Here is a 12,108-nt window from a genome sequence, read left to right on the forward strand (position 1 = left end):
GGGTCCACAAGAAGGTTGGGCTCGTAAAAAATGCAATCCTTACGTAGTCTTGAAGCAATGCTCCAAACTCTCACAAAGGGGGTGGGACCCACCATGGGGCCTACCTCCTTTTGTGAGAGCATCGACCACTACTTTGGGACTATGTAAGTTTTTTCCCATAAAAAAATGTGTCATGAAAATGACCGCTAATAACTACCAAAGTTGTTAATTTGTTGTACCAACTTCATGCAAGGAGAGAGAAATGGAAAACATGTAATCTAACAAGATTAGGTTTAAATTATACCTAGTATCTAAGTAGGAAGTGCCAATGTTTTCAATTGATTGGTCTTGACTCTAATAAAAAAAATGAGCAACATAAAATAAAGAAATAATGTTAAATTGTTCCTTGTTTTAAATGCATCATGTATGTGGGAGCATGAAAAGGCAAGTGGGAGCATAACAGATTGTTGGTGCCCATTTTTAAGGTTAGCCCCTAATCCAAAAGTCCAATAGAAAAAGCAAGGCACAAAGGCCCACCAAGAAGACTGGAGAGCAAGAAAGGCCTGAAAACAAAAAAAGAGATAAAATCCAAGACTTACGTCTAGGCTAAAAGAGAAATGCAAGGGAAAGTGACTTGCAGCGGAATACAAATCTTCTGCAAAATGACTTTGGCTTATTAGAGCAAATTGGGTCCAAGACCGTTTTAACCCAGTAAAGAGTATTTGGCACACAAAGGCCTAAATCCTTTTGTATAAAAGGATAGGAGTCAAACCTATTCTGAAGAGATGCGATAGAAAGAAACAAGGAATAGCAAAAAGTATCAATCGCAAGAATCGTGTGAAGGAGAGAAAAGCTAAGCCAAAGGAAATGATAAACATAGCAAGAAACAAGGAATGACAGCAAGTATTAGCAGCAGGAACTGAGTGAAGGAGAAAAAAGCTAAACCCAAAAAAGAGACAAAAGCATCAAGGTGTCGTCCAACAACCCAGCTAATGTAGGAGAGGGAGCGCCCACGACTGACAAGATGCAGAGGGTGCAGTTTGGCGGAGGAGGGGAAAGGACCTAAATTTGGTATCTCCCCGAGACCACTTTTGGGAATATGCCTTGCTAGGAAGACATCTTTACCAAAAATGAGAAGTATGTGAGAACCATTTGATGCACTCTAAAGGATGAGGACAAAGAGAATTAATCGGAGTCTTTACTAGTTTAGGGAGAGAGAGATGGAAGGGTCTCTCGGCAAATTAATCCTTACCCAAAATGGAGAATTGCTTTGTCATGAAAGACCAGTCAAGGCCCCTTAGTGGGATTGAACCCACCTATACATGGTCGGAAGATAGTGGCTAGTACGTTGTGGGTGTCGACTAAATGCTTGCAGCAGACAAAATAGTTGGTGAAAACAAGAGTAAAATGGAGAAAACATATGGGTTTGATATGGGGCATAAATAAAAACAGTACCTATGAACAGAACAAGAGGAGAACAAAAAAATTCGAGGAAAAACATATGAAGCAATCTTAAGAGAAAATGAGATAGTGAAAAAAGAGAGAAAAGAGAAAGAAAGTAGCACTTGAGAGAAGAGAAAAAGTAGAGCATACACGGCAAAAGAGTATAGCATGCATCACTAGGAGTTCTTTTCCTCTCTCACTCAGAGAATCAAACCTTCTGCAATCTCATTTAAGATAATAGCTATTTTGACCTACTCTCCAAACTACATAACTTTATAGCCTTGAGGGGTAATAATGTTACGTAAGTTGGAGTTTGGGCTCTTTTTAGTCTACATCTTGCAGAGAATACTTTTACTTTCATCATTGTCTACTGTCATTAATATTCATTATTGTTGCCGACCTTATTTTGGACTAACAATTATTCTGCCACGTGTGTGTGTGTGTGTGTGAGGGCCGACCCTAGGCCTAGGCCATTTAGGCCATGGCCTAAGGCCCCCTAACATAGCAAAGCCCCCAAATATGGGGGCAATAAGGTTTTTTTTTTTCTCTTTTTTTTTTCTAATTGAAGAAAAAATTGTGAGTTACATATACATTTTTTCCCACTTTAAAGAATGTCTAAAATATTAGAATTCTGCTAGTATATTACAAGTTTTATTATATAGATTCTATAAATTGACATGTCACCAATCACATGAAGTAATTCAATACTTATCTCTTCTTTTCTTGAGGTGTCACCTCATTACCACATTAGTTGTTAAGTTTTTTGTAATAAAATTTGTAGTAAGTTTAGCATTTTCTCCACCAAAAAAAAAAAAAAGAATTAATAATAATGCAACCCAATCTTCATTAAGTGAATGAAAAATGCTAAAACTAATAGAAATTTTACAACAAAAAACTTACAAACTAATGTGACAAAAATATGATCGGTGTCACTTTAAAAATATAATAAAAGAATGTTTGAATAAATTTTTTTTTTTATGAGTGATATTCTAGTTTGTAAAACATATATAGTATCATTAGCTCACTTTGAGTGAATTAGTCATCTTAATGAGTATGAATTAATAATAGATTTGAAATAAAAAATATATTAAATATTATTTTTAAGTGATATTTAGAGGTAAAAATACCCATTTAAAATTTTTGCCTTAGGCCTCAAACTATCTTAGACCGGCCTTAGTTTCAGGGAAATCCTGCGTAGAGAGCCAAGCCCAACTCTCTTACCTTCTACAGAAGCTTTAACCCAAAAGCTCAAAAAACTACCTACACGGATATTAATCCTAAAAGCATGTCAACCACACACATTTGACATTTTTTTTGGGTACACAGCAAATTAGACTACTCGTCGTAAGCATGTCATCCACAATATACCAAGATAAGATAGTGTCATGCATTTTGAAATGGTAGCATAGCACTACTGCCTGCTTGATGGACTGTCGGAAGATGGGCACCCATAACATGAAAATCAAAATGGATGAGAGACAGAGAGGGGTCACATTGAGTCACCTAACAACATTATAAAGACGAATGCAGCAAAGAAATTACCCATATCAATTTAAAAAAATCTCAAAAGCAGAATGACTAATGAGAACGGTTATTTTGCCCTAGTTCTCGTTGGTCACATGGTCAAAATGTTTTATTCGCGCTAGTTGAGGAGAAAAAAGGAGATAATAATAATAATAATAATTCCGGCCATGTCTGATAGTGTTTTCAAAATAAGGTTGTCAAGGTTAAGGTTGAAATACAGTTTTTTTTTTTTTTTTTTTTTTTTTTTTTTTTTTTTTTTTTTTTTTTTGTGAGAAACACGCACACATATATATAGAGGAAGGGGGATGAGATAAGAGAACACACACACACACATATATATATATATATATCGAAAGGGGGGATGAGATAAGAAAATACACTAAGACATGCAAATTGAACTACAAGTCTCTTGAATTCTAACATTTAATTAATTCATAGCTATTTTCAACTTCTAATTTTTTTTATCATGTCATGTCAACACCTATTGCAATCTATACAAAAATTACAATTTTGCATTTACAAATTTTAAAGGCAAACAGATTAAAGGACATTGTTACCTTCCAATTTTTTTTCAAATATTAAATTGTAAACTAAGACCAACTACAACAAACCTGCAACTTGGCGTTCAAAAAGTTGAGATGAAGTATATGCATTTTGACTGCATATATGGTTACAATTTACCACATGGTATGTAAAGGCAAAATATCAACAAGTCTATAATATGACATTTTCCAAACTTTCCATGTCTAATTTGAAATGTAGTTTAGTTGAATCATAGATGAACTTAAAATTGTCTAATTTATGCATAGCCTAGACCCCCAGTAAGGCCCCATGGTCCGAGTTTATCAATCCATTTCCATTTTCCATACAAAACATTACACTTGATCGTCTTTGTTTCAGCGAGGCAGAAAATCAACCAGGATAGGCAGGGCCAAAATTAGTATAACTTGAGGCCAGTTATAAAGTTAAGATTTAATTATAATAATAACATAGTAAAAATCAATAATATAATACTAGGGAAGCATATAAACCTTAGCTCGTATATGTGCAGACTTGACAGAAGAAACAAAAGCCTAATAATGATATTATTGTTGTTAAGTGAGCAATCACAAGCACACAAAACCTTAAACCCAACGTGCAATTCATCATTATCTCTAGGAGATCTGTAAGGCAAGACTTTGAGGAAATTGATGCAAGCTATAGAAAGTTTTAAAGAATTATATTCAATTAAAGGAATGAAAGTTTACATGGTTCATCACATCACTAATGACTAACTGTCTTCCCACATTCTACAACCCCCCCAACCCAAAAAAATTAAAGTCTAAGATGAATAGTGTAAAATTTTGTTTTTCTTTTTACCGACTTGTAACATGAGAAAGGACAGAAAGAATAAAATTTGGAAGCAGCAGGACCTTATAGGAACAAGCATTTCTCTAAAAGTATCTTCTCAGTTTACTGGCTTTGGAAAGCAAAAAAAAAAACTGCATACATGCTAGTCATCAGATGCCTGAGTTGGGCTCTTTGAGCAACTTTCCCTTTGATGAAGTTCTAATAGTTTCTTTTCTGGATTACATAGCCCTGCATGAATAAAAATGTTATGAAATATATATATATATATATATATATTTTTTTTTTTTTTTGATAGGTAAAAATGTTATGAAATATACTATCCTAGAGTAATACATACCTCTATTGAGCAATAACCAAACACTTTTTAAAAATTTTATCCTCATGAATCTGATATATTCCATAATTTTTTATGCAGCACATGGAAATATGAGGTTAACATTGATTTTATAGGATAGATGTGCCTTTATCATGCACATAATTGTCGTCAATTTAGTAGAAATCGATCACTTAAGCCTTTTATTGAATTATAGGATAGACTACTGCCTTTATCATGCACATAATTGTCGTTAATTTATCAAGAAATAGGCCATTTAAGCATGTCCTTATTGGCAATTAGACTTCATCATTTTGCAATGGTTAAATTTTTCCTTTTACTATGAATCACAAGCCAAAGGATAAATATGCGCCTTCAAATGTATAAGAAAAGGAAATGAGGTAGATAATATGAAATATGGAACAATTTTATCTCCATCCAAATAGTCAGTAAACTGAATGTAGTATGGTAACCCAGTATGAAGTGGATGTTTTTGTGGTCCCCTAAATAATTTCAAGAAATATGAGTATCTCCAGGAAATTTTATAAAACTGAGGAATGGATTTATACTAAAAGGATATAACTTCTTCAGTAATTACTTCTATCGTTTATTTGGGCAAGAAGCACCAACCTGAACACTTCGGAATATCCCAGACAGCAATGGATGATTGTGTACACTCTGGTTCACATAGTGCTTGGTTATTCTCATGGTTGACATTCATTGCAAGCATCCATGCCCCAATTGTAACATCCTCATTGCTGAACATCCTAAAACTGTAATTTTTGAACAAGATAGAGACATTATTATATTTTTTTTTTATAAGTAATTACAATTTATTAAAAACTTGATGCATATACAGGAGGCATAGGGTGCTGAAAAAAACAGCAAAGCGAAAAAGAGGAAAGGAGAAATAAAAGATCCAAGTGGTAGCATTAATGGCAAAGACACAGAGTCTAGAAACTCTATCAATGAATACAGAGAAAGAGTAAATACGAACCCCATTCATAAAAAGTCTTCATAAAAGAAACTTAAAATTTGGCACAGTAGACCCCTTATAGTCAAACGTACAGCGATTTCTTTCTCCCAAAATGCACCACATCAAACATGCTGGGGCTGCCCCCTGAACTGTTGTACATCTACAAGAGCCCAATACACAACTCCAAGACTCCAACAGAGAGTTTACAGAACTTGGCATAACCCAAGCAATCCCAACTAAACAGAATAAGAAAGCCCACAGATCAGTAGCTGTAGGGCAATGCAGCAACACATGACTTACTGTTTCACCAGCCGATTTAGACAAATAACACCAATCTGCTAAAACAATGAGACGAAAGCTTTATAAAGCCTTTTTGTAAAGATCCCGATCTTCCTAGTGATATGCGGGACAAACATCGTTCTAAGTTGTCCAAGTTGCCAAGAAATAGTTCCTTTGCACGAGTAAGAAACCGATGTATTTTCATGGGTCCTCTTATTGAGATTATTCATTATCAAAAATTTCACCTAGAGCTGCCTCCCACACACACACACACACACACACACAAAAAAAAAAGACACTGAGGAAAGATTTTTCCATATGCATTTCCAAGGGAACTGGAACGTATCAGCAGCTCTTTCTTGAAGCACTCTATAGTAACCTTTTATTTGAAATCCTTTCTTGGGAGAAGGAAGCCAAACCAATTTATCACGATCAGTAGGAGTAACCTGTGCAGCAGACTAATCATCCAAGAATTGAGCCATAGACTCCAATTCCCATTCTTGTGCCCCTCAGGGAATTATTCCAATGCACCTTGCCATGTACCCATTCCAAATAGTCAGCAAATAGTTCATTTTTGTCTCTAGCAAATCTTAAAAATTCCGGATATCAGTCTTGAAAGTTGCCACTTTCATCCCAATGGTTTCTCCAAACAATACGTGGGAGTCATCACTCATCCCCTAACTCAAACCAGGTATGTGATGCAAAATTATCCCATCCCTTTCTGATATGTTTCCACAATCCCATTCCATAAGCCCCTTTTAACACTCTAGAGTGCCACTCACATCTGTTTGTACCGTATTTTCTATCAATGACCTTCTGTCACAAAGATTCTCATTCCAACCCATACCTCCACAAATATTTTCACAATAAAGGTTGATTGAAACTCAGCAACTTCCTAATTCCCAAAACCCCTTGATGTATCAGATTACAAACTGTAGGCCATATAGCCAAATGGATTTTGTGCTCCATATGAAGATCCCCCACAAGAAGTCCCTCTAAATTTTCTCCATCATGATTCACCTTTTCAAGGGTAACCAAATGGCATTTTTATTCAATTTCAACCAAAAAAAAAATTCCAATTTAAAAAAAAAAAAAACACATTTTCAATCATCATATTGAGTTTTGTACAAGGAAAAAAAAAAACAAAAAACAAAAAAAACAAAACGAAACAAAACAAAACGAAACAAAGCAAGAATGCAAGATAGCTGACCACAACTTAAATCATGTTTAGTAATGAAGAAAATATCCTTTGTCCTACTAGGAGTGTTCCACTTTTTACTCCATCAACTACCATATGTCATTTGTCTAATTTTTTTTTCTTTTATAAATACAAAGAAAACAAGGCACACAGGCAGTGCGCAACAGATAGAGACAACAGAAAACATAAACTAAATAACAATGAAAATAACAAAATCAAGAAAATCAGGCAGAGAAATAAACATCAGAACACCCAAAGCATTGGCCCATTCAAACAAAGTCTGAAAGCTTCAACTCATGAATTGATCTTTCATTCCCTTCAAAGGTATCCCTCCAAATAACCCACATAAGATAATAAGAGATCATACTCCAAAGCACCAAAGTTCTGTCTGTTGAACTTGTCTGCCCAACTAGCTAAAAGTTCCACAACATAACGCAACATGACCCAATGAATTCCAAATAGTGAACACACCATATTCCACAACTCTTGAGCTACGGGGCAATGTACGAGTAAATAATCAATAATCTCCCCATTCCTCTTACACATACAACTCCAATCCACCACAACCACTTGTTGCCTTTGTAGATTATAAATAGTCAAAATTTGTCCCAAAGCTGCTGTCCAAAGAGAAACTAACCTTTGTAGGCATTTTTTATTCGTTTAGTAATATGAATAATAAGATTATGCTCTAATATTACTGTATGGGTTTCACCTACCACTCACAGAAGCATAAGGGCAATAAGCAGATTATGAAAGTAAAGACAAGCAAGAATCAAGCCGCCTTACTGGTGAATAGCTCTCCTAATAAGAGATCTATGTAGCAAAACATGATGATTGGGAAAGCATGTGATTTAAACATGTAATTTGGAAGATGACATTTATCTTTTCACTTTATTATAGAACAGTTCAAGAGGTTTTCACACCACAAGATCAAAATAAATCAACCAAAATATCTTCGGCATTGAGCATATTCTACATGTAACAAGAGCCCATCCAGTTAGGAGGCCTAAAACCTCTAGACATTTGGGCAACTGAAACTATAGGTGGTGCTGTGAGTATATAACCTCAGTAATTTGGATTTCTTTTGTTAAGAGAGGAGGGGAAATTGCACCAACTACCAGTCATTCAACGATTAAAACAAGGCCATGGCTGGTAGCACATGCATTCGCCTCCTGTACTAGAACTTTCTTTTTAACAGGAAAGACAATGGAAAAAGAGGGCGGGGGTTAGAGTAAAAAGGGACCACAAATAATTTAGGCACTCACTAAAGGTTTGTTTGTTTTGCTAGGGACTTTTTCTCCGAAAAGCAAATTATAAATCCCAGATGCTGCTAAACAACTTAACAACTCATGGGAGCAATTTAAATAGAAAATTAATTGCTCGGGCCTCAGCTAAGATGGCAACAAAGGATTATGGTTATGTTCAACTTTTGTCATACATATATATTATACAAAAATTGGGCATGTACATACATGTACAGCTACAGCCCATGCATGTTCTGCTGATAGATTTAACATGCAAACCATCAATGGCAGTGTCATGCACATTAAAATATGACTATAAATTATATCCCAAAATCAGATGCATAGAATTGATATATAACAAACACCATGGGATGAGGGCAGAGAGGAGTGGGAATTTTCATCAATATGCTGAGACCACCTTTTAGATTATTATTACACCCTTTAAATAAATGAACTGTGGTATACAAGAAGAACATGGAGGGTGAACCAATCAATAAAAAAAGAACATGGAGAAGTGAAAAAAACCTACCTTCAGCCCACTTCTCTTTATGTGGTATTATAAATACCAACTTCAAATTCCTAATAAGAAAATTTTTCAAGGCCAACCAAACATTGACACTAAGTAGGGAGGTACAAGCAAAGCAACAAACTTGCCTATTGTTTCTAAGAGCAACCAAGCTTGCAACAACATCAGCAGAAAGGGCATATATTGGGCCATAAGCATGAAGAAAGTACTCCTTTCCAAGCAAATAGGATAGTGGCTCGTACCTGCATAATTTAACCGAATTGATCCAAACTTAATGATTAGAAAAAAGGGAAAAGAAAACGTAAAAAAAAGATAGTTTTTCTATTAATTATTAAACACCTTAACTTTGCCCAATTCTATTGCCACTATTTATAAGTTTTCAAACAAAATCAATGTGTCTGATATAGATAGGAAAGAATGCATCTAGATTTGAGATATTTGCAATTGACTATTTTGGCCTCTTTGATGTAGTTCATCCGTTCAAGGTTAGAACGGTACCAGCCCAACACAGCACGCGAAAGATTAGCATCATTAAGTTAATATCATTTTTTTATATAAGTTTTGCAAGGTAAAAATAAGGGGGAGATTCATACTACTGTCAAAGAGAAGAAAGAAATCTTCGGAAAGTGGGTTTTTATGATCTGATAAAAAAATCAAACCTATTTAAATGTTCCAGCTATTCTATATTTCCTTGAAAGGGTGGCTCAACCTATGGGACCTATATTTCAAAGAAGGTGGGAGTTTTTATGGAACTTTACCTAAATCAACATATTAAAGTCAATGAATGAGTAGAACAAAAGCGGAAGTAGTAGATAAAAGACCCTCTACTTCATGAGAGGTGGTCCCCCAACCAATTTGACTACTCCCTAGGGTTATAAAAAGGTCAAATCTACAATCTGTTGCTTTTGATGGAAGGCATTTGCTATCGCACCAAAACTTGACCTCTTACTCCTTAGGGTTATCATTGAGCTAAAATCATATAATCATTTCTTTCTTTTCTTTTCTTTTTTTTAATCCAATTTCTTCATAAATGGAGCTGGAACATACCCAATTACAATTGAAAATCATCTCTAAGTTGATAGATTAGCATCAATAATCTAATATCTTTTTTCTTTTTTTTTATATATAAGTTTTGACACCAAGGGAAGGGAGATTCATTCTAGTGACCTCTACTTTATGAGATATGATCTCTAGCCTACTCCTTAGGGTTTTTAAACGGCCATACCCGTTGTATAAAGGTCCCACTTTGTAGGGTAGGCTGATGTGTGAACTCAAATCCACAATCTGTTGCTTTGATGGAAGGCATTTGCTATCGCACTCTTACTCCCTAGGGTGGAGTCATTAAGCTAAAATTATACAATCATTTTTTTTTCTTTTCTTTTTTTAATCCAAATTCTTCATAAATGGAGCCGGAACAGAATATCCAAGTACTATTGAAGATCATAAAAAATTCTTTTTCAATTTACTTTTCCCTTAATTGGAGCCTCAGAATCTAGTTTCCAATGCAACTCGTCTTAGTAAAGTCAAAATGCAGAGAAATGAAAATGGAAGAAATCAAGGGCCTCAAATAAAGAAACAGGACTAACCATTTGAGTTTAGGGTCCGTAAAAACAGGACCCTTTTTCATGCACCCAAGGTAAGTCTGCGAATGAGACCGCTCTTTCGCCAACAGCAGTGATAGGCGATCTGACAATTAATGGAAGCTAATTAAATGAATGCCAAAAAAAAAAAAAAAAAAAAAAAACTTTCAAAGAAAACTTAGAAACAAATTGAAGATTTTCAATATATTCACCTGGCCTTAAATATATGTCGTCGTCTGCCTTAACATAAAAGTCAGCATCAAAAAGTGCATATGCAGCTTTAAAGTAAGCTAATCTGCAAAACAAAACAAAACAAAATTTAAATTTTGATTTGTAAAGTAGCAAATTAATTAATTAAAAGCAGAAGATATATTTGTTATTATGAGCAGAAAGAGCAGCAACGTACGTTTTGTAGGGAAGTTTACTATACTCCTCTTGAATATCCAATAGCAAGAAATCATCATATTCTGCAATTTCTTTCTTTAGTTCTAACATCTTCGATTTATCATTGGTTTTACCAATCACAAACCTGAATGTCAATCCAGTTGCTTCTTCCAATCTGCAAAGCCATTTTTCCAAATTCAGCACTGAATTAAACAAATAAATTGTTAAGAAAAAGAATCGATATACTGACCGTTGAAGAGATTGGGGATCGGATGGCATCCAAGTCTGGCGCAAAGAGCGCCTGCGTCCCACGGATCCGAACCCGGTCTGAATGCCGACGAAACCCATCACCTTCTGCCTCCTCCTTCTCGGATCTACGACAATTCCATCGCCATCGCTGACGACTCCGTCTCCAACTCGCTCCCAGACGACTCGGATCGATTTTGGCTCGGCGTTCGCGCATTTTTGTGGCGAGCTGAGGAGCGCAGCGAGTCCAAAGACGAAGCCGACGAGACCGATGAGAAGGCAGCTGGCGAGGATAAGGACCGTCGATCTGCGCGGGGAGGCCGGCGAAGAACGAGCGTGGAACAACTTGGGCGATGAAGGCATGGTGATGGTGATGTCTAGTAGGAGTGTACGGACTACGGGTTGGCTTTCATTTCATAAAATCAAATAAATCACTCGCCGACTTCGGAGAAAGCTTTCCTCCTCCTCCTCCTCCTCCTCTCTTTCTTTTTCTCTTTACTGCCACTGTGGCAGTCACCAATATTATGAATTTCGATCTCGCATCTTTCGCCCTTTTTTTTCCCCCAATTCTTTATTACTCTCACTCTAAACTCTAATTCTAAATAATACTTTACCCAATAATAATAATAATCGCTATTTACAAATCACAATACTTATTAAATGCACAAGTTTTTGTTGGGTTTTACATCACAATTAACCATCTTAACAATGGAAATATCTTACCATTTTTTTTTATGTTAGAATTTTTATTAATTAATTTTACAATAATTTAACCCAAATTTTTAAGGAAATAAATTGTTATTGATTTTAATCTGAACTTTATTAACATTACATTTTTATTTGCAAATAACCTAATAACAATTTACAATTTAGAATCTATTATGAAAATATTGTAAAGTACTTCAAATGCATGAATAATTGTCCTTCAATAGAATATAATTGTATGTATGATATTAATCACATCCTAAATTTAATAAAAACACATGACTTTTACATGCAGCAATTTCTTAAAATCTATAATATATTAACTTTTACCTTTATGTATTCCTAACTAATTTTTCTTCAA

General features: G+C 35.1%; 1 protein-coding gene across 1 annotated transcript; it reads right to left on the reverse strand.

Annotated features, from left to right (window-relative positions):
- Positions 1-4,141: 4,141 nt before the first annotated feature.
- LOC142640700 (putative beta-1,3-galactosyltransferase 14) lies at positions 4,142-11,654 on the reverse strand. Its single transcript, XM_075814915.1, has 7 exons — positions 11,047-11,654; positions 10,819-10,971; positions 10,625-10,707; positions 10,419-10,518; positions 8,961-9,074; positions 5,240-5,382; positions 4,142-4,524 (listed from the first exon to the last, which is right to left on the reverse strand). Exons 1-7 carry the CDS (start codon positions 11,403-11,405, stop codon positions 4,439-4,441), a joined length of 1,038 nt encoding a protein of 345 aa, XP_075671030.1. The 5' UTR covers positions 11,406-11,654; the 3' UTR covers positions 4,142-4,438.
- Between the last annotated feature and the right edge of the window lie 454 nt (positions 11,655-12,108).

The sequence above is a fragment of the Castanea sativa genome, chromosome 6 (genome assembly GCF_040712315.1).
Source record: "Castanea sativa cultivar Marrone di Chiusa Pesio chromosome 6, ASM4071231v1".
NCBI classification, from domain to species: domain Eukaryota; kingdom Viridiplantae; phylum Streptophyta; class Magnoliopsida; order Fagales; family Fagaceae; genus Castanea; species Castanea sativa.